At 36.7% G+C, this 26,142-nt stretch overlaps 3 protein-coding genes across 13 annotated transcripts in view; 1 reads left to right on the top strand and 2 right to left on the bottom strand.

The window, feature by feature from the left end:
• The window catches only part of ARHGEF33 (Rho guanine nucleotide exchange factor 33), a 34,268-nt gene extending 21,783 nt beyond the window's left edge, over positions 1-12,485 (bottom strand). For 7 of the 11 annotated variants that reach the window (XM_087961662.1, XM_087961657.1, XM_087961698.1 and 4 more), the window contains exons 1-3: positions 12,276-12,485; positions 10,792-10,942; positions 7,255-7,304 (exon numbers count right to left, since the gene is read on the bottom strand). In XM_087961662.1, coding sequence (XP_087817788.1) covers positions 7,255-7,304; positions 10,792-10,813 — 72 coding nt within the window. In that variant the 5' untranslated portion in view covers positions 10,814-10,942; positions 12,276-12,485. Of the gene's footprint in view, positions 1-5,320; positions 5,471-6,900; positions 7,024-7,254; positions 7,305-10,791; positions 10,943-12,275 lie in introns of those variants that run through there. The other 4 variants (XM_087961702.1, XM_087961682.1, XM_087961690.1 and 1 more) reach the window with 2 other exon arrangements.
• A 1,640-nt stretch (positions 12,486-14,125) lies between these two features.
• On the bottom strand, positions 14,126-17,463 carry MORN2 (MORN repeat containing 2). The gene is made up of 5 exons (XM_026684462.2): positions 17,421-17,463; positions 16,845-16,895; positions 15,749-15,855; positions 14,889-15,025; positions 14,126-14,359 (listed from the first exon to the last, which is right to left on the bottom strand). The coding sequence occupies exons 1-5, from the start codon at positions 17,425-17,427 to the stop codon at positions 14,257-14,259; spliced, it is 405 nt and encodes a 134-aa protein (XP_026540247.1). The 5' UTR covers positions 17,428-17,463; the 3' UTR covers positions 14,126-14,256.
• A 40-nt stretch (positions 17,464-17,503) lies between these two features.
• The window catches only part of DHX57 (DExH-box helicase 57), a 29,826-nt gene continuing 21,187 nt past the window's right edge, over positions 17,504-26,142 (top strand). Inside the window, exons 1-8 of the mRNA XM_026684408.2 lie at positions 17,504-17,581; positions 18,761-18,943; positions 19,529-19,675; positions 20,039-20,203; positions 20,797-21,581; positions 23,486-23,667; positions 24,064-24,185; positions 25,525-25,720. Coding sequence (XP_026540193.2) covers positions 18,768-18,943; positions 19,529-19,675; positions 20,039-20,203; positions 20,797-21,581; positions 23,486-23,667; positions 24,064-24,185; positions 25,525-25,720 — 1,773 coding nt within the window. The 5' untranslated portion in view covers positions 17,504-17,581; positions 18,761-18,767. The remainder of the gene's footprint in view (positions 17,582-18,760; positions 18,944-19,528; positions 19,676-20,038; positions 20,204-20,796; positions 21,582-23,485; positions 23,668-24,063; positions 24,186-25,524; positions 25,721-26,142) is intronic.

The raw sequence follows: 26,142 nt of genomic DNA, 5'->3' as shown, positions 1-26,142 counted from the left end.
CAGTTATCTGGGTCACAATGGTTCCCTCGTAAGATTTTTTGCGTATACTGGGTCCCCTGTTTGAAATGTGCAGCAATTACTGGAGGAGTCTGCTGGTTTTTCTGGGCTATATGTGGGGTGTAGTCTGTCTAGGTGTGATCTTAGTTTCCTCCCCATTAGTAACTCCGCTGGGCTTTTATTTGTTGTGGCACTGGGTGTCATGTGCTATATGCTTAGTAGCTTATCTATCTTTTCTTGTGTGTCCCCAGGCCGCAGCTTTTGTAATGTTTCCTTTGTGTAACGTACCATGCGTTCCGCCTGTCCGTTCGTGGATGGGTGTCCTGGCGTTGTCAGTGCATGCCTTATCCCATGTTGTGCTAGAAATCCCTCGAATGTTGTTGCCATGAATTGTGGCCCGTTGTCAGATACAATTAAATCTGGCAATCCATGTGTTGTAAAAAGTTTCCTGAGCTGTCTAATGATGGCTTCTGTTGTGGTGGAGTGCATGATGCTTACCTCTAGCCATTTAGAGTAAGCATGTACAACTATTAGAAATGTGTGTCCTTTGGTTGGGCCCTCAAAATCAATGTGTAATCTTGACCATGGTCCCCTTGGTGTTTCCCATTCGTGTTTTGGTGGTATGGGGGGTGTTGGCCTAGATTCCTGGCAGCGTTTACATGTTGCCACCCAGTCCCCTATTTCCTTATCCATCCCTGGCCACCATACATAACACCTTGCCAGGGATTTCATTTTTACAATACCCGGGTGTCCCTCATGTAACATCTCTAGTATGCTTTTCCTTAAAATGTCCGGTATGACCACCAAATCCCCCCATAGTACGCACCCCTTCAGCATTGAGAGTTCTGTTTGTCTATTCCGGAATGGTTTGGCGGTCTCGTCGATCTCAGTTTCTGGCCATCCTTTTCCTACCCAATTTAAAATTTGCGTCAGGGTTTTGTCTCTAGTTGTTTCCCTAGCGATGTCTGCTGCTGTTATGGGTAGGTTTTCTAATGTCTCTATTTGGAGGGTCAATGTGGTTGGTGCTGGGTCGTCTTCTATGTCAGGTAGAGGGCAACGGCTAAGCGTGTCAGCATGATTTATGTCCTTTCCAGGTTGGTATGTTAATTTGTAGTTGTAGGCAACCAAGAATTCTGACCACCAGGTCATTCGTGGTGACAGTATGTTAGGTGTAGCCTTGTTTCCTGAGATGACGCCCAGGAGTGGCTTGTGGTCTGTGACTAGTGTGAAAGTTCTCCCATAGATATATTCGTGGAAACGCTTTATTCCGGTGACAGAGGCCAATGCCTCTTTGTCTAGTTGGCTGTAGTTCCGCTCCGGTTTTGACAGGGTTTTTTAATAGAATGCTATGGGTGCTTCTTTCCCATCTTGTAATACGTGGCTGAGGATAGTGCTAACGTTGAAAGGTGATGGATCGCAGGTTAGGGTTATTGGGAGTGTTTCGCTGTATTGTATTAGTACGCGGTCTGATGTGATCAAGTTTTTTATTTCCTGGAATGCCATTTCTTCCCGTTGGCCCCAGGCCCAGGTTGCTTTTTTGTATAGTGGTTCCGCAATGGTTGCTTTCTGTGGTAGGAATATATTATAAAAGTTAATGAGTCCTATGAAATCTTGCAGATCAATTTTATTCGTGGGTCTGGGGGCTTCCTTGATTGCTCTGATTTTATTTTCTGTGGGGTGGATTCCTTCTCTGTCTATAAGGTATCCTAGGAATTCAACTTTGCCAACAGCTAATTGGCACTTCTCCTTTTTTACTTTTAGTCCCGCCTCCTTGAATTTACTTAGGACTTCCCTTAGGTGGTCTTGCAATTGTTCTTTGTCCTTGGCTGATACGAGGACATCGTCAAAGTATGGCACCACCCCTTTTATTCCTTGCAATAGGCTGGTGGAACACCCCTGGGGCAACGCTGATGCCAAATTGTAATCTGGAACACCCCTGGGGCAATGCTGATGCCAAATTGTAATCTGTTGCATTTGAATACCCCCCTGTGCATCACGATTGTCTGGGCTTCTGCTGTTTCGGGGTCAATGGGTAATTGTTGGTAGGCCTGGGTGAGTTCTAGTTTCATGAAGATTTCCCCCCCCCCCCTAGGGAATGTAATAGATGCTGTACCACTGGGACAGGGTACGTGCTTTGTTGGAGCGCGTGGTTAAGGGTTGCTTTGTAGTCCCCACAGATGCGCACAGACCCATCTGGTTTAATTGGTGTAACAATTGGGGTTTCCCACTTTGCGTGGTCAATTGGTTCTAGAGCCCCTTGTGTGATGAGTTTATCCAATTGCTCATCGATCTTTGGTTTTAATGCAAAAGGAACCCACCTCGCCTTTAACCCTATAGGGGCTATGGTTGGGTTTAGGTAAAAGGAAATTGGGGACCCCCAGTACTTGCCCAGCTCTCTGTTGAACACATCTCAGGATTCTTCCATTAGGTCCTCTTCCCACTCTGTCTTAGTGATGCTGTTTATCCCTGTGACTTTGATTCCTAATGGTGCAAACCATTCGAGTCCCAGTAGGCTTGGCCGATTCCAGTCGACTATGGTTAGTGGGAGGACTCTGGTGTATTTGTTGAATGTTACCTTGAATTGTCCAGTGCCCACTATGGGTATTTTGTTCCCTTGGTAGTCTTTCAGCGTCAGTGTTTGTCTTTCAAACTCTTCCCGGTTTATATTGGGTATCAATCTTTTTGTAGTGTCCCATGATACCATTGATAAATATGACCTGGAATCCACTTCCATCCGACAGGGTTGCCTCTCTATTGTACCTGGACATATACTTTCCTGGCATTTGTTGTGTTGGAGTGTCCAATGGTCACTGTCTGGTGTGTTTCATCTCTTCTGTTGCTTGTCTCTTTCCCTCGCCTGTTTCTGTTGTCTTGGTTCCAACGGCTCCCTGTTTGTCTCTCCCTCTCTTGGGGGGGGGGTGTATCCATCTTTGTCTAGGGTCGTAGTTTTTTCTTGCTCAGCATGCCCTAGCAATATGTCCCTGCTGTTCACAATGTTTGCAGATTGCATCTAGGAAACGGCATTCGGAACGTGGATGGTTCCCCTTGCAGCCGGCACAATGAAATTCCTTTCTTCTTCTGTTCCAGTCCCTTCTGCCCTGTTCCAAACTGAATTGATTTACCCCTTCTTCATCCTTGCCTTCCAATGTGGACTCGATGTCCTCATGGTGGGTCGTGGTGGTCTTTTTAGGGGTTTCCGATGGTGCTTTATTAATTTTCGCATGGCGGCTGCTGATTTCTGCATTGCTTCTGCTGCAGTAGCCTCTTCTATTGCTTCTTTGAGTGCTATTTTGGGTTTTGTTAATAATCGACCCTGTAGTGTAAGATCTCTCACCCTCAGGACCACTCGGTCTCTCATGGCTTCATCCATGTTTAGGAATTCGCACGCTCCGGCAATCTCGCTCAGAGTTGCAACAAAATCGGCAATGCTCTTGCCTTCTTTTTGGTCGCACCGATAAAATTGGTGTCGATTGATGAGGCAGGAAACGGTTGGTGTGTAGTGAGCCCTCAGTATTCTTTCAAGGTCTGGCCAGGCCATCGTTTTCACATCGGTGGGTGCCGCTAACGCTTTGGCCATCTTGAATACTGCAGGACTGCAATGTGTGAGGAAGACGGCTCTTCCTGTGTTTGGATATATTATTGAGGTTGCTCCCTTCAAGGAACATGAGGAATCGGTCGATGTACGATTCCCAGTCTTCGATTGCTGGATCGAACAGTGCGAGTGGCGTGTTGTTTCCGGCCATTTCGTCTCGATGCGTTGCCGGTGTTTGTCAGTCACCACGTGCTTGCTGGTTCCCTTTGTCTCAGAATCCCATCCTCGTCGCCAGTGTTAAATCATGGGAATGAAACTCAGGACACTAGCATGATAATCAGTTGTCTTTACTTCCTTCTAGGACTGAGCGCCAAAGAAACCATGGCAGCCCTTTTACAGTCAGGCTGCTCGTGGCTGTGGCCAGTGACGGCTCTTCAAATTTCCCGCCACCACGGACCGACCAATTGCAGGTAAGTATGTTAATATATAACAGGATCTTTCAATTACTGGTCCAACATCTTAACTACTACAGTACACTAGCTAGTTTCATACCTAACCAGGCGGCATAGCAGCTCATCAGCCATGCATAGTGGACTTCTAATCATGGAACAAAAATGGTGTGAAAGTCTAATCAGGATGTAGATTATCATGTCCTTTTAAAAAATATTCCATTCAATTATGCCCAATTCTTGGAAACTGCCTGAACACTGCAGTATTCTTGGCAGGTTTTTCAGAAGTAGTTTGCCATTGCTTCCTTGCTAGGGCTGAGAGAAAGTGACTGGCCCAAGGTCACCCAGCTGGTTTCATGGCCAAGGGAACTAGAATTTATGGTCTCCCAGTTTCTAGCCTGATGCTTTAACTACCACACCAAACTGGTTTTCATCATGTCCTTAGGAGGCTGCAGTTAAAAGTTGCTCAGCTGGGTTCAATTTACAGGGAATAAACTGTACAGGTCTACACTTGTAACAAGTAATGCATAGTCCAGGCTAGTAGATTCAAAACAAGTTGATGGCCTTGAATTACAGACAGGATGACACAACTATCTATTGCAATATGACTTTTATTCACAGTTTTTATCAGCCTACTGGTGGCTATACTGAAAGTAAAGACTGAATAGGCAACATTTGTGAATGTTCAGAACAGCCACCTGATGCTTTCCTTTACATAATTTAAATCCTGAGTGAAATGTGCACATATCTGACAGATAGACATACACATATAGAATTATATGTTTTAATATATCGAAACATAAATTAGCAGTCAGATTTTGAGCAACCAAGAATTAGTATGGCTACACTCAATGCAAAAATGATTTTACATATTTGATATCAATTTGTCCGATTTATTATCACGAAGACTCTTTCTTATAACATTTATCAGACTATAAACACATTGAAATAAATGAAAAGGGTGAGATGGGAAAAGCTGGGATATCTACAAGAGGATGAAAAAAATCAGTGTGGCTGTTGCAATCACAAGATCTCTTTTTAGGTGTGTTGCATATATCACACACACATACACAAACATAAATAAATAAATAAAAAGTGATGGAGCTTCAATCTTGACTCTTTTACCATGCCACAATACTCTTAGGTGGAAGGGTTAACATCAGTTTTACCTATTCAGTTAAAATTCACACTAGAAACTGCTTCTATTCTAGAAGCAGCAGCCTTTCTTGGGATTGCATTGAAGTGCTGCATTCTTTCTACAATATTATTGTTTTTCTACTAGTTATTGCAATCTCAGCATCAGACAGATTTGATGACTCCAAATTCTAGCAAGGTTCCTCACCTTAAATCAATCACTCTTCAGAAATTAGTAAACATCCATCCTACAGTACAATCCTCTCTCTAGTATCCAGAACTCTTGTGTGTTAATGTAGAAAATAATGCATGTAAACTGCCACACACCCCAGGTGTCTTCAGTCATCCAATCAGGAAGCTAAAAAAATTGACCAAGCTTGAGCAGAATGAAACAATTGAAATCTACTATGCCCCTGTATAAAAGTAATCCTCTACCTCAGTGATCCCCAACCTTTTTATGCCGCGCCCGGTACCGGCATCAGCTGGGCGCCACGGCCCGGTACCGGCATCAGCTGGGTGCCGCCATCTTTTTTGATGACAAAGTGCTTCGGTGACCTCACCGGAAGCACTTTTTCATCAAAAAGATGGCGGCGTAGCGCTCGGTGAGCTTTTCCGGTAGAAATGGCTTTCTACCCGGAAAAGCTCACCGAAGCGCTGGCGCCACCATCTTTTTGATGAAAAAGTGCTTCCGGTGAGCTTTCTACCCGGAAAAGCTCACCGGAAGCACTTTTTCATCAAAAGATGGCGGCGCCCAGCAACCAGCGGCCCGGTAGGACTTGTTCCGCGGACCGTACCGGTCCGCGGACCGTGGTTGGGGACCCCTGCTCTACCTCATATATTGAAGGTTGCCATTTATCACAAGCTACTAATACTTCAATAATGCTACAGTACAGTTGCCAGGTTTTCCTCATCCCCTTCTTTTGAGGGGAAAGTTGATTTGGCTTTAAAGTGTTTCAACTTTGGCCCTTAGATAGCAGAAAAGTAGGTGAATAAGTCAAAGGTGGTGGTGGTTGGTTTTACTGTATTTTTTTAAAATGACAGTTTTAACTATTTCTTAATTAAAATCAGTTGTTTTTTATGCAATAGGAACCCAAATCCTCAAAAAGAAAGAAAGAAAGAAACCCTTTTCTCTTTGCCACATAAACTCAGCTAAAATGTACCCTCCTAAACACATATTTTCCCTTATTTCTTACAACTTTCTTGAAAAGCATTTAAAACCATTCCTAGTGCAAGGAATAATCAACATATACTGAACTTCACTAATTGTTCCTAAACTCCATTCAGGACAGCATAGTTAATGGGGAAGTCCATTAATAAGTACAGATACATATATATTACATGTCATCCATCATTTTCCCAGACCAAGCCTACTGTGATTTATGAAAAAAAAAATTAATAAATATTCTCCCCCTGTTCATTCTACTTGTTTCTTTATCCATCCCTCTGTTTCTTTTTAATTACAAACCCCTGAAAAATGTGCCAGGGAAACCTAGAATCTTAAACCACCCTACACAAAGTCCTGCAACAACAAACTTGTAATGTGAGGCTTGGCGCTCAAGATTATTTTGAGGGCACATGCATTTAGGGTTATCACCTATGTTTATAGAGGTATTGGGTTCTATTTGTCAAATGTATTCAAGAAGAGGGTGGACAGACATTCTCTGCTGAAAGCTGTAGTTTAGGTATCTCCTGATTCTAGTCTTCCCTTTTACTGCCTCCGCTTCAATAATCTCGTCATGATTTTAATAGCCTTAAATCCAATTGAAAATAGTGGATTTTAAACATTACCCTTTCTTGAGATTTCTGTGCTTTGTGAACCACCTTGCTCTGGCAGATATCCAACGGGGTAGCTTTGTGTATATGCATCAGAATCCCTTCCTACTCGGTATTATAGGAAAAGGGCAATATACCCTAAAAAGTGAAGTTACAGTCTAGGTAAGCTCCATAAAACAGAATGAGAAAGGACGATATTTTGAATATAAAAATTATTTCTTATTAGTATAATTAACATATCAAATGATTATGATTAGTTTATTTTGTGTTGATTTTTTAAATTTAGTTTGAATTATACTTTGAGGTTTCAAAAGCCTCGCTAATTCTTATATAGCTGGGATTCTTTACAGCATTTTGCTCTTTTTTTACCTGGGCAATCTGCGTTGCAGGGTTAATCACTGGCACACTTTCAGTTTCTCCTGTGGGAATAAAGAACTTCAGTCAATTAACCTGACTTATTAGACTTACTATAAATATATATATAAAAGGGAACAGAGTGATTTGCAATTTGTTCAAATGCAAAGTTCTCTTTTTTGTAGAACACACAGTCCTGTTCTTTGAACCTCTGATACCTTTCTATACAATCTATCACCATTACAGGATTTTTTTGTATGTGTGTGTACAATATACATATACAGATGCTATAATAATCAAGATGGCAACCACACGATCAAAACCTTATACCTTTTCTATGGTGTGTTGCACCAAAAAAGTAGCAGGGTTTCAATAGTGAGCTCACCCCCTCCATTTTGAATTTTTTAAACACCCTGTGGATATCCCTGCAGCTGTGCAGAAATGGCCAGTATTGTGATGGAAGACTTATGGCTATGAACATGCAATGGAGTACGTAATTGTTTCCAGTGCTCACTTACTCCAGTTAATTTTTTGTAAATACATGGAAAACGAATGGCAGTTTTTTCCCCTCATTTATTCCAATTTACTTTTCTTATCTCAGTTATATTGTAGGCAGGGGTGGGATTCTACTGGTTTGGCCCTGTTCTATAGAACCGGTAACTCCGAAGAGCAGCTGACACTGAACTGGTTCGCTCCGAAGATCCTCTTTTCTTTGGTTGGGCCCACCCACCCGTCCGGGCTCTAGGCTGTCCTTTATTCCCTGCTAAAGCAACCTTAGTTGCTTTGCATGGCACAGCTGAGTGCTGCACATCAACAGAAGGAGAAGTTGATTTACAAGTATTGCGCACGCGCATGCAGTTCAGCAAACCAGTTGTTATGCCGGTAGGATCCCACCCCTGATTGTAGGGTTAGCACCAAGTAGTGCCTCTGTGGCAAAAAAACAACTCCATGTTTTTGCTACCAAAGATCAGATATTAAATTAATGAACCCAGTTTTCTGAAGATAACTATAAGTAATGATATTCCATGTGAGATGTTTCCATATTAGGATGATCTAGAAATTGCCCCAGAAAAGTTACAATTTACTAGATTTCCAAACACTTTAAATTTAGTTCTAATTCCTTTCTGGGATTATTTATTCCCAGATGCCTAAACATGCACCTAAAATCCCTTTCCCATGTTTTTCACTTTCCAAAACCTTCCTGCTAAGATATGGACTGACAAGCCTACTGGTTTAATATATTTAAAAATACAATTTTTCTATCCATGTAGAAGACAAAAACTGATGCACAAATGTTATTAGATATTCGTGCAATAGTTTTACAAGATACATTGTATGTAAAATAATTCTAAATACTGTGCTGCATGATAAACTTTAGAAAACTGGAAATGACTATTTGGAAATCTACATCTTTTATTACACTCTACAATGATTAAGCCTGGTTCCTGTGGGGATCATAAAATAAACCACCACTTTATTTTTATTTTTTTCAGGAATATGACTCGCCATTGACCTCAGAATTATTTTTAGAAATCTAAGTAAATAAATTTAATGAAGTTGTAACATCATTATTACTTATTACTTTTCAAAAATATAAACATGGGTCATAGTAGGATTGCTTTAAAAATATACCCAACTAACCAGAAAAAAGAGAGTTTAATAGGAGCATCTGGAGGCAGGGCAGGGCGGGATAGGAAAGAAAAGGATAGCCATGACCATCATGTCAGCCATTTTATTAATGTGCCAATCTCACAATTTAGTCATTTTTCATTAAATGCCCAATATGGATACATGCATAGTTACAACATCGTAAATATGTGCAGCATCCCAGAAAGCGTCTGACTTTTTAAAAAATCAACACATCAAAATATACAGAGATAGTTATAATTTTAATATAAATCCCATGTCTTACTTCCCATTGGGACCTCAGTTAATTGAAAACATCCTAAAATTAATTGCCACTTCAGCCCATACTAGCAAATGGGATTTGCAGGCACAGTTTTTATATAATATCCATCTACCCACTAATGTAAAATATCTTCCAAAATATCCTAATTAAAATAACACACAAAATCTAAAACATGTATCAGTACAGTACAAAGCATAACCCTAGGACTAAAGTAAAAACCTGGCAACCATTAATCTCCAAATTACAGGAGAAAGATGCTCACAACAGTTCCATCTTAAAAGCCTGTAGAAAAATCCAGGTTTTGATGGCATCTTTGAAATCTAGGATTCCACTCAAATTAATAAACACAAGGCACTTAACCTGCTTCAGCTCTTCTGATTGTTTGGGGATTTACCACAATGATCAGAAACTACCTGGAGAAAGAGTTTTTAAATTATGAACTGTGACAGCTTTCTCTCACTTAAAATGAAGACTATAAGCAGATTCAAAATTACTTGGGATAGGTTAGCAGTAAAAATATGTAATACATACTACCCTTTTTCACAGATATCACACTTTAGTCTTATTTATCATGAAATATTTTTGTTTTAATTCTGAATTTTACATTTGTGGAATTACATAATTGCATATCTTTGATTCTATCTTTGATTCTATATGTACCATGCCCTCCAACACTCATGCCTTTATCTTTTTGTATGTTTCTTTACCATAACAGCCCATAATTTTTACTGTTTTTCATGTTACTTGTTGATGCTTTTAAAGGTACTATTTGCAACAGTTTGGTTGTTTGTCTGATGTGTCATTAGAGATGTTAACATTTTATATACCAATCAATATTTTTTTAATTTATTGGAGAAGGGTGTTTTTTTCAATTGTAACATGCATAATCTTCACAAGTCAATAACTTGTTTTTGTAATCATTTTCAGTAGACAAAGAAGTTTGATGCTGGCATCAATGAAGTAATAATACACAAAAAAACTTGAATCCTACCTAAAAAACTGAGTTCCTTCTCTTCCTAGGATTAGTGCTTCTGATTAATGAGATGACTTGTTTCTCCTGTTAATCAGCTTCCTCATCCCATTCCTACTAAAGAGGCCTTGGAACAGGGGGGAAAAGCCTGTCTAATAAGGATACACAAAAGTCCTATGTCTAGAAGTACAGGTCCTCATTTAACTCTTAGAACTGCAACAGAAATTGGCTCGCCAATGCATGGTTCATTGTTATTTGTCTATTCAATCTCCCAACATTTGAACAACAGATACAGGAATACAAAATTTATATCACTATCTTCAATTATAATTTGCAATTTAAGCTTACTGTTTCTCCTCTCATTAAACAAGGGCTACAACATACCTCTAATAACATTTATATCAAATTGGATGTTAGCCAAAATTTGTGGGTTCATGTTAGCAATCTCTTCAAATGAGCTTTTGCTCAGGAATCAATTGGCCTCTACATGCACAGCATTTTGCTCCCATATGCCAAAGTCATGGTTTTTTGCTAGCATTTTCCATCACAGATTCCTTAAGCATCATTGTTTTTAATCTCTATGTCTCATATTTTGAATGTTTTCTACAATTTTCTAAATACAATATTATGTAAGAATAAAGAAGAATTTAAACAATTTAAATATATTAGTTACCTTCTCTTCTATTTGAGTCCATGTTTCTTAAATATGTTGGATATTGCTTCAAGTTCAGTCAATATATTTCCCACTTTGAAATTTTACTGAGGGGAAAAATCCATCCCATTGTTTTAAATAACTTTTATATATAAATTAGATGAAAGAATTCCTAATTTTAGCAGAAGAAAAAATATGAGGTTATTGATTACCAGTGAAGTATATTGTATTTGGCTCATCTATGAAAACTTTTATTGAGAAGAGAAAGCCAAGATGCTTCTGGTCTCAATGAATCTCTTCAAACCAAGAACCAACCTGCTTAAATTATTAAATCGTCATTGTTTTTACTTATAGCTCAACAAGACTCTGTACTGTCCATAGTATAATCGTTGTGCTACCTGTTTGATTAATTATTTATATACATGACTTTGATGGATACTCATCTCACAAGAGTAACTGGGTGGTATACAAAATCAAAACAAAATTTTATCATTCTAAACCATGACACCCAAAATTAAAACAATAGACCCAAATCATAAAAGTGGCATTACCAGCAGAGGTTGCTTAACTTTCTAACCAAAACACCTAGAATAATGCCTGATCTTCAGAGGCTTAAGAAAGGCTAACAGGGCTGAGGCCACCTAGATGTCTGGAGGGACATGGTTTCTTGGGTCTGTTTATCTTTATATTCTTTACTGTACAACCTAAATCCTCCAGATGCAAGTGCAAGAATAAGAGTCCTATGACCTTACTTCTAGAATCTCTCAGAAATGGTTTATATTATGGAGAAAATAGGTACATATCAATAGGTAGGTAGACGTGAATATTTTGATGAATGAAGGCAATATATTGGTCTGAGCCTGGAAACAATTAAGAGCCAAGGAAGGTGATATCTGTATAATACATGCCTAGTACAAAACTCAGTTTAAATTCTTGTTTTTGTATTCAAACATCCATATTCTAATAGCAGCTCTATATGTAACACATTGCAGTAATCCAAATGGAAGGGTATATCATTAAGATTGGAACTTCAATCCACATTCAGAGCAAGCATGGCTACGATACTTTGCCATATAAAGATCTCTAATTATACCAATTCTAAAAGAAAGGAAATACTATTTTTTCATGTTTTATTATTTGCCCATTTTAGTCCTCAACAGCATTTTTAGGAGACCAGAGGAGAAGCATCAGCTGGCATGCTAAACACTACTGTAGTTCCAGGTGCTTTGATTATTAATTCCCAGCACTTTTCCATACATTAAGAAAGATAAATGAACAAAGCTTGACAATGATCTGTCAATTGCTCATATAAGTATTTCCAATAAGTGAAATATATAGTTTCAGCTTTAAAATGATGCTGAACATTTACCTAATGTATCAGAGCAGATCTCTTACAATCTTTTGCTGTTCGTATGTGTCACATAAGGAACAAGTTGATTCTCAGTTAATATTACATTTAATTATTAATTATTTAAACATGGAAATACAGTCAATTTTAAACTTACCATTGGCTGTGCTCTCTTTCTCTCTCACAGTATCTATCAGGTCCTTTATGACATTGAAACAATTACTGTCTCAAATGAAGGGAAAAGGTAGCTATAGAAGCTGATGATTTCTGAAGTAGGTCTTTCACACAGTAATTATTCATTTAAAATCCAGGCATGTCTAATCTAAACTTTCTAATTATGCAATCCTCAGGTCACATTCTCCCTGCTGGTTAAAAACAGCAGCTACATTTCTTAAACCAATGTTTTCACTATTTAACCCTAGAGGAACCTTAAAATAATGTACAGGTTGCAAGGAATCTCTATAAAAATCGCAAAAAAAGCTAAATCTTTATAATACAATTCATCTTTAACCTACACAACTTTAAATATTAGCACTGTACACTATGAAAATTAAGAAATGAAGTTTGATATTTTTCAGTCACAATCTCTTGTGGAAACTCCTAGCAATCTCTCATGGAACCTTAAGGTAATGCAGGACCCCAGTTGAGAAAAGCTGGCTCAATTATAAAATTCTACTTCATTTTTTTTTACTTTTTAGTAGCAACAAAAATGTATGCATTAATTGTACTTCAAAGCAATGCTGCTGGTGTTTCATAAATGGGAAAGTAAAGGATCGAGCTAGAAGGAAGCAGAACATGCACTTCTCCAGTATTTTTTATCCAGCAAATGTGACCATGAATCAGTTCAATTTACTAACCTTCCCCCAATCTGGTTGTGCTCTATTTAATGGACAACATCACCTGTCCATGTTGACTTGACATAATGAAAGCTTCCCTGTAATATAGCCAGAAAATGCTATTTTGGGAAGTCTGTATGGCTAGGCAAACCTGGTAAGACTAGGAGGCATTGGACCATGAGATACCTCAGGTGGTAATGGAAGGAGCACTTAATTTAGAGTTTATTTTTTATTGAGTGATCCAGTAATATTAAAATAATCTAAGTATTCCACTAAAAATGGCACTTATACAGTGTGTTTAATTTCTAAATGGAAATTGCTTTGTGGAAGTCTCAGTCATCAGGGTTCTTTTTACCATAGTGCACTGTTGATCAAGTACCAACAATGAAGTGTTGAAATCCAGCATTAGAATAGAATATAATTCTTTATTGGCTAAGTATGATTGGACACACAAGGAATATCACAGCAAATGTGCATCCAGCCTAGTATGTACTTGCTCATCCTGCCCCATAATTATCTATTGTTTAAGGATATTTAAAGAATGAAATTACAGTACGAATTTTAAATCTGTTCATATCAGTGGTAACACAATTATTCTTCCCATCATTGTTATTGGAATTATTTTAATATATAACCAGAAATGAAAGTGAATAGCAGATGATACTAACATATAGGTTCCATAGGCTGCTGGAAAGTTAAACTCATTGCGTTCAGAAATTATGTTGCTAAAATATTGGAATAGTTTAATTCTGTTAATTCTGAAATAAATTGTATATTAGCAAACTTCCAATGTAAATCCAATTATCTCAGTGAAGGTCTGGCCTACACTTTACCTCAGATTTATGCAAAATTGAAGATTAGTAATCCACTAGAAGCATTGGTGTAAGTTCAATTCATGTTTAATGTATTAATGGAAAATAGACTGATAAAAATGGCAGACTTTACTTATTTATATACATGTGTTAGATTGATTCAGTTAAATTTTACCTTGGTTTGCAAACTTCCTATTCTTCCCAAATATCTAAACTACTAATATTGAACTATTCATATTTTTATAAAGATTAGAAACATTTTAAACATTAGTATGTTATATGTACAAGTATATTTACAATTATATATGTATGATATGTACAATTAAATAAAGAGAAAAAGATGAAGAATTTCTGAAAGCTAAAGAAATAAATAGACCTTTATTTTTTATTTTTAAAAACAGTAATTTGTTTCCATTAAACTATATAAAAAACTATTTGCTTGAAAACTCTATAACGGAGATTTGATTTCACTCTATCAGTCCAAACCATTCTACATTTCTAACTTTAGCTTCAGCCCTGGTGCTGCTGTATAGTGAAAGGTGCCATCCCATTCCAGCCCTTGTGTGTCTGTAAATTCTCCTTTCCCTTCCAGCCTGAGATAAAAACAAAAATAGCAGGTTAAACAGAAGCAATAAACTACCCATAATCATGTACAATCTAAAGGTGTTTTGAGACACAATTTGCTAAAATAGTAATATTGACTTATTTTAGTTAGTTTCTTTATACTGTCTTTCTGTATAAAACAGTAAGATGAGATGCAACAAATTAAGAAAGATAATACCACCACTACAATAAAATTATCCAAACAATGATAGAAGAAATATAGTAATAAAACATTATAAGGAGTTTCAACAGCAAATTTACTAACTCTAGAAATATTAACTGAAGAGATCATACTCACCTACAAAGATCGGTTAACACAGAATGCTAGGCCATGGCCTGTAAATTAAGCCAGACTTTTCGAGATTGACACAACACAGTAAGCCAGAAACAAATTAACTATATTTTGGATTACAAACAGAAACCAAGTTACATAAACCAAGACTAAATTTCTAATACAAACTAGGCATATTACTGTAGTAAAGATACTAAGATGTTTTGCAGTAATTTTTTTCAACTTACTTGTTTTCATTGAATTGTCCAGTATACTTGGATCCATTAGAAAATACATAAGTTCCTGTTCCATGTAACATGTTGTTCTTGAATTCACCTTCATAAACTGCACCTGAAGGATGTTCTAGCCTTCCTAAACCATTCATCTAATTTAACAAAAAGTGGTATTAGCAAATGTATTAATAAAATTACTCCATTATTATTTTCCTAATTTTAGTAAATTTAAAAGAGCCATCCTACACATAATTAACTCAGGACAAGTTTAGCTGAATAAAGTTCAGCTTATAGTTTACTTTATAGCAAGGGAGTATATTTGTGTATATACACATTTTCATAAATGTGGACATCTGTTTTTTAGATTCTCCATTGCTACTTACTTAAATCCCCATATGAAATTGCTATGGAAGGCTGAGAGGAAATCAGTGAGATCAAATAAGATACAGCATGGAGGGTTCCAAGATGTTCAAATGGAGGCACTTTCAGTAAAATGAAGCTATCATTGGCTGTAGTTCCAAGTTTTATTTATTCACTGAGGTTTCTTAAGTCAATTATTTGCCATCAACTCCAAATTCTGTTCACTGAATGTTTTGTTATCTATATTTTTCTTCAGTACCACACTTCCAGGTAATCCCAACTGTATTTCTGATCTTTTCTTTCTACTTCTTTCAACCCTGATATACACAATCATTTCCCCCAATTGATTATTTATTTATATCACTCAAAGTATGTGAGTTTCTGCTCACTAATTATGGAACAGTCCATAATTCATTGGAACAGTCAGATTTTTTTTCAGAACTGACTTAATATTACTGTAATAGAAGATCTTTAATTATTTGCATGTTTTAGATATTTTTTAAAAACAAATATACCTTATCATTCTTCCATGTTCCACGATAAATAATTCCACCTGCGGTTGTATGAACTCCATATCCATTTCTCTCAAGAATTCCATCAGGTGTTCTTGTACAGTCACCATCTAATGAATCAAAAGGCAATGCAGGAGGGGGAAACTCAGTAACAAGTTACTCAATAGTATTAATGGTGTGTTTTTACTATGCTATAATTTTTTTTAAATCAGGCCATATGGTATCATGTGTCTTGAGAGTCTTGAGCTAAATTTGAACTGACAACCTAAAGAATACATGCTGAACTAAGTCTCTGGGAAACTCTTGACAGAAAGTTTGTTTGATTGCCCTCTCCATAATTCCTCCACTACAAAAGGAGAACCATAACACAGGATCAGAACAATGGTCATTGAATCCTTTTGGAACTGAGTGATTATAAATAGTTCGTCCTTGGTAATAATATCAGAATTAGGTGGCTATCCAGATGAATCAGCTAGCTCAGGTTATGAACCAATTAGCCCTGCAGATGGTACAAACTTAAGTTTTAGGAAACCCTTGACAAAATTTTACTGCTGAACCTGACATTAATCATACTGCTGAGTTAAATTCAGCACGTCATATAGACATGGCTTATGATAATGCTATATTTTATTTTCAATACTGCTTTCAACAATTGTAGTATTCACAGTGCAACATGATTTGATAATATCAGTCAAGAAATGTCATACTTTAGGATATACAATTAAATGCAGCTAAATGTTCACTAGCTGGAAATTTCTTCTTCAACTTTCCTATCTTCCCCAAACAGAATGAGATTATAATTGAGAGAAAATTGAGGAAATCCAACTCTAAACATTCCTGATATTTAAAAACAAACTCATCTCAGGTTATCTTACTAGCATAGGCAAGCATAGTAGATTATATTCTAAACTAAATTATTTGCATTGTAATGCCCAGGCTATTGTGTCATTTACAGCATAAACCTTTTTTTCCAAAAATAAGAACTGTTGAATTTATGTTATTGCAAATAAGTGCAATACAACCTGAATTGGAAATAATTTGTATACATTTTAATAATCTTTCACCAACACATTATAATATAGTATCTGTAAATATTTACCATACTTATCTTGATTTGGAAATGTAAATGATATTTTATAAACTTCAGACCCTGTTGAGAAAAGAATATATATTTTTACTAATCTTTAAAAGTATCCTCCAATCTAAATATAAAATATAGAGTGAGTTTAATGTAGTGGTTAAGGTACTGGCATAGAAACGAGGAAATTCTTGAGTTCTAGGTTTTTCCTTAAGCATGAAAACCGGCTAGACTGAACTTTGGGCTTTTGTTGCTTTCATTCTTAGTTGCTTCTTATCAGTCCAGCCTCACAGGGTTGTTGTTACACACACACACAAACATATATACCAACACACACACACACACACAGGGAGAGAGAGAGAGAGAATCATCATCATCATCTGCACAAGCTTAGTTCATCCTTCCATCTGTCACCCATAAAGTATTCTACACTTAATTGATCTTTTGAGTGCAAAACCACTTTATACGTTAACAGACACATCAACATTTCACTGGAGAGGTGCAAATTCTTCGTGTCAATTTGCTATCACTTTTCGATCACGAAATACTTTCCCGTTTTTGTTTTTAAACAATCATTCCACCGGAATCACTACTCACCGGACATAACTCGGAAGGTGCATCCGCGGTTGCTATGGCGACAAGATTTACAGGAAGCGAAAGCTTTTTTACTTCCAGGGGATCGTCGAGCTTTGGCTTAGACTGAGATTCCGGGCGGGAGCGGATGTATGTGCTAAGGATAACTAGCAGGAAAGACAGAGGTTTGTTATTATGGGGAGGGAGTGGTGATATTTACAGTGCCTTTCGGGCGATCTTTTCTAAGGCGGTAACCTTCCGTTGGCTTACTAGTTCCTAGTAAATGTACGAAGAGTTTAGGGACGGAGAAGGGTGTTTTATAATACATATGCAGGGAGGCTGTGAGTTTTCTAAAAATGTCTTTGGAAACGCTGAAAATGAGATGCCTGCAAGTATTGAGGGAGACGAGGAATTTCAATCCAGCATATAGTGTTTAAGTGATGCAATGTGGCTTTTTATAATAATTGTAGTGGAGTGTTCTTTGCAGAAGGATATCTCAGGCTTGGCCCCTTAAATTAGTGGCACTTAATTGTAGATCTGACTTAAATTAACAAGCTTATGCTACGTTAGTTGAATACACTGTGTGCTGGTCACCAACTATAATTCTCTATATGGTTTTTCATAATTTCACTGTGAATACTGAGGTTCTCCCCCATCCCACCCCCAATAGTGAGCATTGATATGTTCAGTTAGGGAAAACATAATTTATTGTGATTTATTATAACTTATACTAGGGTGATGTATTTAATATAGTATATAATGTACATTATAATTTATAATACACTTGTACAAAATGTATGGTTTTTTAAAAAATCTTTTTTACCTTGCGTTTTGCCCCACCAATCCCAAAGTTCCTTGCAATTTGAATAAGAAAATAACCATATTTGCAAGGCTTTCCATAACAGGAAAAGAGATAGAAAAGGAGAAACAGACAGATATAAAAATCTCCAAAAGTTTAGTTACCAAATTCAGCAAAGTATAATTCACCCAAACAATTGTTGCTGCTCTTATGGTGACATTGAATGTAACGCATAGCATGCAGTGCAATTATATTGTATATATACCTCTACAGATATAATTTAATTAATTTTATTGATTTAAACTTGATCCAATGGAGTATGATATACTGTTGCCCATGTCATAAGTGGATCCTTATTGATAACTATACTCTTAGAGATAACATACAAATACTGTGACCAAAGCAAATTTACTAGAAAATAAATTCCACTGTATTTGTTATGGGTTGTAGGTGAGAGCTGATCAATGAATGATGTCAATGGATACCTTTTACTGTGTGTTTACATAATAAACCTAGTGCTATACTTAACTCTTGAGCATTTTGTTTCATGTTTTTTCCCCTTTAGCTAAAAAATGAGTTCAGCAAAGAGAAGAGGGAGACCCAAAAGTAGAGGAGGAAAAGGAGGAGGTAGTGGAAGCAAACATCAAGGCAGTGGCAGCAAACATCAAAGCAGTGGCAGCAAAAAAGGATTGGACGAAATGTGGGATGATGATTTCTGCGTTTTTGATGAAACAGAAGATGCATACAGGTTAGCAAAATGAATTATTCTTTAGAATATGAACTGAATGTAGCATCATAGAGTTAGGAATGAGTATTTAGCTGGAGACCAAATAAATTAAGGAGATTTGAGTTTCATTTTGAGTTTATGAGATAATGGGATCTAAACTTTATTTTTCGGGTCCAGCACATACATTTTTTTCTGTGCAGGGAGAAGAGGTGCTTGCCTTTAACAGGCAACTCTTTTGCTCTGTCTGCTTAATGACCAACTCAGTCTCTTGGCGACCGTACCTAGGAGGATGGTAAAAAGGTGTTGCGGTTATTACATGTGGGTACTTTGCTTAACCTTAACAATTTATAACCAAAAATTGAGACCTTGTAGGTCAAGGACTACTTGCATATGTTTTTCTCTTCGTTGCTTTGGCAAGAGATCTCCATATTCTTCCTTACTTTCTCCGCTCTGTCTGAACATTTGCTAACAACAGAAGATGGATCCTGTACAATTGTCATTTTAATCATAATTTTAACTAATGAATTTTTATGTATTTGAATATGCATTTTACACTACTTGACTGTATTTGTAAATAATATACTTCTTTCTTTTTTGTACATCAAGTTCTGTTAATAGAGGAAATGGACAGACCAAACATGCATCCAAGATCAAAACATCTCTGCATACTCTTCATATGACTTCAGAAAATCAGAAGAGAGTAAAAGAACTTCTTTGTGAGCTCCAGGGGCAGGAATTGGCTTCTGGTTCGAAGTGAGTTTTTAAAAAAACACAATGTACTTATTCTTTAAATATGACATGCCACAAAATTGTATATTTTCATAACTGAATAGGCTTTTCACAGTATGTAATTATGGAATAAAATTTAGCATATCTAGACTGTTGATTGATTTAGCAAACAAGATTTTGTACCCATTCTAGAAGAAGAAGCAAAGTGTTTGTTTAATTCAAAGTGTCTGCATGTTTTACATAACAAAGACAGTTAATTTCTACCTTTGAACAATTAAATAAAACTACTTCCGGACTGAGAGAGAAAAGTATAAAATAACTTTGTATAATCCTAATCCTCCAAATTAATTTATTGGTTGTAGTCCTAGAAATATCTTATGCTTTCAGGACAGTAATGTCAGGCATAGCTGATTGCAGTGAGTCAGACGATGAGCAGTCCTGGTCAGATGACAATGCATTCACTAAAACCGATTCAAGAGCTGCTTCTCAAGCAACAGTGAACCATGTGCTAGAAACGGAAGTATCATCTTTTGCTGTGCATAAGCTTTCCAGGTAATTATTTTTGCATCTATTCTAAAATGTCAAAACCACTGCATAATTTAGAAATGTTGATTGGAATGGATAGTTGCAATTACTTGAAGGAGTAACACACTGACCTCAGAATCTAGCAACTCAATAGTAAGACAATTTTTGCTTTGATTTAAAAAAACACATTTCAGGCTGTTTAATTATCAAATTATTGTCAATGGGTGGCTTTTTTTTTAGTAATTCCAATTCTTTATGTTATTATTAAGCGGGGGCAGGGGAAAAGAAACAAGTTCTTCATTCAAGTCAATTTCCTATCAACCCAAATCCCTTCCTGGCTCTTTTATTCTGCCCGCGGAGATTTTTAGGAATTCAGCTTTGCTTCAACAATCATTCAAGCCATTGGTGTATCTTCATAGAATGCAAAATTTCATATTCTAAAAACAACTGCTGACTCAGATAACAATGCACATTCTAGTTGCAGAATTAAAGTGTATTATGCAATCCAGAGTAGCTTCTTCTCATATGATAAAATAGGCTAAAATATTCATTTTAGAAGTAGTAGAACTACTTGCTCTTGCCTAGATGGCACTTGTATACCCTGTTTTTCTTCCTCCTAGGTATGGCTTTGATTCTGAGCATTGCCAAGCAGTACTGAAATCTTACAATGGTAACATTGGAGCATCTTTGGAACATTTACTTTTGCAGTGCTTCACAGAAAAGTTTGGAAAGAGAACGCAGCTCACAGAAGCTTCTGTTCAAGCAAATATTAAAGATTGTTTTGAACAAAGGCAAGAAGAAGCTTTAGCCCTCCATTCAATCTGTGGAGACAAATTTGTTGAACGAATTCAAAATCGAGTTTGGACTATTACATTAGAATTGACCTATCTAACAAATATTCTCAGCAAAACAAAACAAGGAAATAGTATCACCAGTAACATAGTTAATACAAATTCCCAGGGTATCTGTAAATTTTACCTTCGAGGAGATTGCAAATTTGGATCAAGATGCAGATTCAAGCATGAAACTTCACACAATGAGAAATCACTTCCCCCCATTCGAGACGATGCTCATCTTAAACTTAATGCTCCTGTGTATGAACTTGAAGTAAGATTTCCAGAAGATAATAAATACCCATATCAACCACCTCTTGTGGCCTTCTATTCTACTAATGAGAACTTGCCCTTATCTTGTCGATTGCACTTAGCAGAATTCCTTTATGAAAAGGCCTTAATTTCATCTGAGTCTAATAAACCTGTAGTATATGATTTTGTAACATGCTTAAGGGATGAAGCTCAGGTCCTGAAATTGCTTAATAAGACATCCCACAAATACAGTGTTCGTCCACTGCCTCCAAAACAAAAGTTTCCAAGTAGCTGTAATAATCCATATCAGACTTCTGTAGGTATGTTCATTTTTATAACTCTTTATTGGGATCTTGAAAATCAATGTTGAATGCCTCCATTTTGATTCCAAAATTATTTTATATATTACATTATTTAGGTATTATTCCTACTCTGTGGGCTTGAAGAATATTATATTATGAATAAGTTTCAATAAGAAACCAGGGGTGGGATCCTACCGGCATAACAACCAGTTTGGAGAGTATGCGCATGCGCGCCAAATGCACATTGCATGTGCATGCACGCTACCAGCTCCAGCGAGCATTTCTCCAGCTGACGAGCGGCACTCAACTGTGTTGCACAAAGCAGCTGAGGTAAAAGCATAGGATAAAGAACAACCTAGAGCACTGCCGGGCAGGTGGGTGGGCCAAACAGACAACCAGACGGTTGTCGCAGCGAATCAGGTTGGTGTCAGCTGCTCTTCGGAGCTACCGGTTCTATAGAACTGGGCCGAACCGGTAGAATCCCACCCCGGAAGAAACTTTGTAACTGATTGGATCTTTGTTTTTGTTTTTTTAGTAATTTGCTAACATGGATAGAACTAGGCAATTTTCAGTTAGAGAGAATTGTGCTTCAAGGAATGAATTGTGTGTAAGTACAGAAATGTCAGATAACACCAAATAACATCAAATACCACCAAATGTCAAAAAGATATAACTATTTTTAATGTCATATTATATAATCTGGAGTCTTTCTAATGTATTGAGTTCCCAGTTTGGAACTGTAGAATTGAAAGAGACCAACCCAAGAGGACATATTTTCCCATTAAAACTTGCATTGGAGAATGAACCTTTAATCTAATCCTTCAATTATCATTTTATTTGGATTAGCACTTTAGCCTTTGTTGCTCATTAATCCAAATCTCATTTACAGTACTTATGGAAAGTGTACTATACCCTTTAATTGATGCCTTCAAATACCCTACAACATTGGTCCCCGATCTTTCCAGCTCTGAGAACCAGTGGGGGGTGGGGGGGGAGAGGGAATGGTTTCATGGATGTGTGTGTACTGCTTGCACAAATTCATCTTTGTGCGCTCACATGCTTGCTACCACTTGTGCGTGCTGGGTGGGCAGGGGCATGAACATGTATCTTCAACAAAACATAAGAAAATTATATCTAATAAAATCACCATTATAAACCTGAAAAAGCATAATTTAAGAAAATTGGTAAAAACTTTGTTTTCATCACAAAGAGCACTGGAATAAAATAGATGTTAGAATGACAATATCTACTCAATAACAATAACTTTTGCCTGACTTTATTTGAGAAAAGCATGATACATCTAATTACAGAAATAAATACAGCATGATATTCTCCTAATGAATAGAACTTCAAGTTCCATTATCATTACCCAGCACCTGACAGGAAAATCCATATTATAATAGTGTTGTTTTAATCTGTATAAGCCTCTTTTAAGAGAGAAATCAATACTAGGATGTTTAAAATGCTAAAATGGGCAAACATAATTCTGATCATGAGGAAATTAAAAAGGTATTTGGTAGGGAAAATCTTCTGAAACACGATGGAATCCATAATTTAATAGAATTCTTAACCTGAATTTATTTAATGTATGATGTATTTCTCCCATGTATATCAGTATGAATTCAAGGAATGGTGGGCAGGATTCCTGAGAAGAAATCTGTCAAATAAATAAACTAGCCATTGGTATGGTGATCCCTGTATCAACAGTATTCATGCCTTCCCCTTTCACCCCAAGTTAAATCAGTGTTGTAGAACAGAGGTGTCAAACTCCCGGCCCGGTGCCGAATGCATCACATTCTGGCCACGCCCCTCCCAGTTTAGGGAAGGGGGGGAAAGTTATGATATGTCCTGTGATGACACATGTGAGTTTGACACCCCTGCTGTAGAAGGATCATACTAATTGTTAAGATTTTTTTTAAAAGCATCAACAGAAGTAGAAGCTGAGGAGGATGAGAATGACCAAAGAGGCCTGCAAACAGTTAATATAGAGAAAGAAAGTTATGTGAATCTCAAAAAGAAACTTTTATTGAAAAGCAGCACTCCATCAGAGCACTCCATCACCAAAGAAAATCTTAAAATTTGCAAACAATTCAGCATAAAAAAGGTATAGTTAGCTTTTAAATTATTTTAACTGTGAATATGTGTGGGAATGTAGTCTGGTATATTGTAACTTTCTATTAAAAAAAATCAGGCATATTTATATTCATGTAATGAGCCTGGGTTGTGATTTTAAAAATCAGCCATTAGCCAAAATTACTTTAATTACTAATTAAATGTTGCAGCCCAAACTTGTGATAATTAGCAGTTGGATCCTAATTGGAATTTGTTCTACTTTTGTGAGTTCCTTAAAAAGCATGATTTTGTTTATAAAATGCTTCACATACTTTTATTCATGTTCATTACCTACTTTAGTGAACAGTAAATATATTGTTAAATCATTGTTATTCACATATTTGAGGCTAATCATGGTTGCTGGTAACTTTATGTATGTTTTTGTCAGTCTTCTAGGCGTTACCAGACCATGTTACAAGAACGACAAAAACTTCCAGCATGGGAAGAGAAAAACAACATTCTCAGCTTGCTGAGGAAATATCAAGTCCTAGTTATAAGTGGTATGACTGGGTAAGTGTACAATCTATACACAAACTTGAATAGAGGCTGCATTCCACATTATGCATGATGTATCAGTAGGCCAGTATTGCTTTTCATAATTAATTATAAACAAAAAGGAGAGAAGCCCAAAATCATATTCACAACAAAGGAGGGATACTTTTACCGTTTTTCTTAGATTAAGATTCTCATTTAGACTGATCAGTTTTCTTCTTGGTTTAAGCTTAGTTGAAAAACAAATGGGAAGAAAGAAAAAAGCCAGACCAGTGTCTCTTTCTCTGTGTTTATGATTTATCAAGTCTCCCATTTCTAGTTAAGTCTAGACAGACCAAGAGATCAAGCTAAAAAATAAAAATAAGAATATGAGATTTATTTAGTTGTTAGGTTGTAACCTGCCAGCAATGCAACTGCTGTAGGATCAAATGAAATATTAATCATACAATCTTTACATATTTCTGTTAATTCAAATTATAATATAACTTTAGTAGTAATTACAGTTTAAAACTTCAAGTACAAACACAAATATAAAATTCTAACATTTTTTAGAACATTTTAAAATTAAAAAGTCGGATTCAGTTTTCTATAGCCTCTATGTTGGAATTGTGTAAAGCAGAGTTTCTCAACTTTTCTGCCTTTGCAGATTGGCAGGGAGAAATGGTTCCACGCAAGCAGCCAGCAAGCGTGCACGTGCAGCTTCATTTGCATGAGTAGTGGGTGTGCACGTCTGCCGTTGCTCATGCAAGTAGGGATGCGTGCATGCTCGCCTGCCACTTCTGTGGGCGGGTTCCAAACAGCTCACGGCCTAGTAGTGGTCTGTGTTGGGGACCACTGGTGTAAAGGAACCCCATACTTTCCCAATGGGAAGGCCCTTGTTTGTTTGTCTGCTTTGTAGAAGCCTGACAAAATCTGACCCTCAAAAAGAAGGCTCCATTTTGGCAATGCAAGAGAAATTTCTGCATATATTTTTTGGCCTCAAATTGTATTGGAATTTGTAATAGTCCCATCTGTTTTGTACAGTTCAAGTTGTAGTCCTCAGCAGAAAATCTTTCATGAGGCTTAGATTCAGTCTTCTTTTTTCTAACTTCTGAATCAATATTAGCAAATAGGAAAATGTGTTTTTATTTCAGTGAATATGTATAACTATAAAGGAGAGGTTTGAGGCCAAAGAAACTTTATTTTAACTTAGATTTTGATACTTTTATATTTCATTGATTTGTGCTCAGTCTTGAGACATACACAATTCTTTAAAAGAAAAGATATTATCCATAAAGTGCAGCTTAGAATGCAATGATTGATTATGTGCTATTTAAGGGATGGGGTGATTTTCCCACACACATTTTTTTCCTTGCAGATGTGGAAAGACCACTCAGGTACCTCAGTTTATCTTGGATTCCTCTCTGGAAGGCCCTTCTAATAAAGTAGCCAACATCGTTTGTACCCAGCCTCGTAGGATTGCTGCCATTTCTGTTGCTGAACGTGTGGCCAAGGAACGAACAGAAAGAGTTGGAATTACTGTTGGATACCAAATCCGGCTAGAAAGTGTCATGGTTTGTTTTTTTCATTTTACATTTGTTGAAGTGGTAACAGTGATAATGTGTTTCAATATAACTCTTTTTAGTAAAGATTTACTATTTTAATTTCCCCTACATATTCCTTATTAGATCTAAGGATCTAATCATTTGATCATTAACCAGTCATTTGAACACATTTTGGCCAATATGTAATATATAATGCTATAATATATTTTGTTGTGCAACTCCCAGAATTATAGGCAACAAATTAAATTAAAACAAATAATTAAATAAAATTAAACTCCATTGGGTTTTTTTGCCCAAGTACAGACATTCTTTTTTCCTCTGTTTAAGGAAATACTTCTGAAACAATACTAATAGGTCCCAGGTTGCTTACTTATAATTATATTAGACATTGGCTTTCACTGTCCTTTACCACCCAGAGTCCAATTTGCAAT

This window comes from Notechis scutatus, chromosome 1 (assembly GCF_049901735.1).
Source record: "Notechis scutatus isolate UNSWTSFEM ecotype Mainland chromosome 1, rNotScu1.2, whole genome shotgun sequence".
NCBI classification, from domain to species: domain Eukaryota; kingdom Metazoa; phylum Chordata; class Lepidosauria; order Squamata; family Elapidae; genus Notechis; species Notechis scutatus.
The sequence above is the reverse complement of the archived record's forward strand: the minus strand, read 5'-3'. Positions and strand labels throughout refer to the sequence as shown.

Excerpts from the sequence above, each read along its gene's own strand:
- MORN2 (XM_026684462.2), bottom strand. Across the intron at positions 15,856-16,844 it reads TCCAAATCAAGATAAGTATG|ATGGTGACTGTACAAGAACA; the intron begins GTAAATATTTAC and ends TTGATTCATTAG. Across the intron at positions 14,360-14,888 it reads GGACAATTCAATGAAAACAA|GCTGGAAGGGAAAGGAGAAT; the intron begins GTAAGTTGAAAA and ends TTTTTATCTCAG.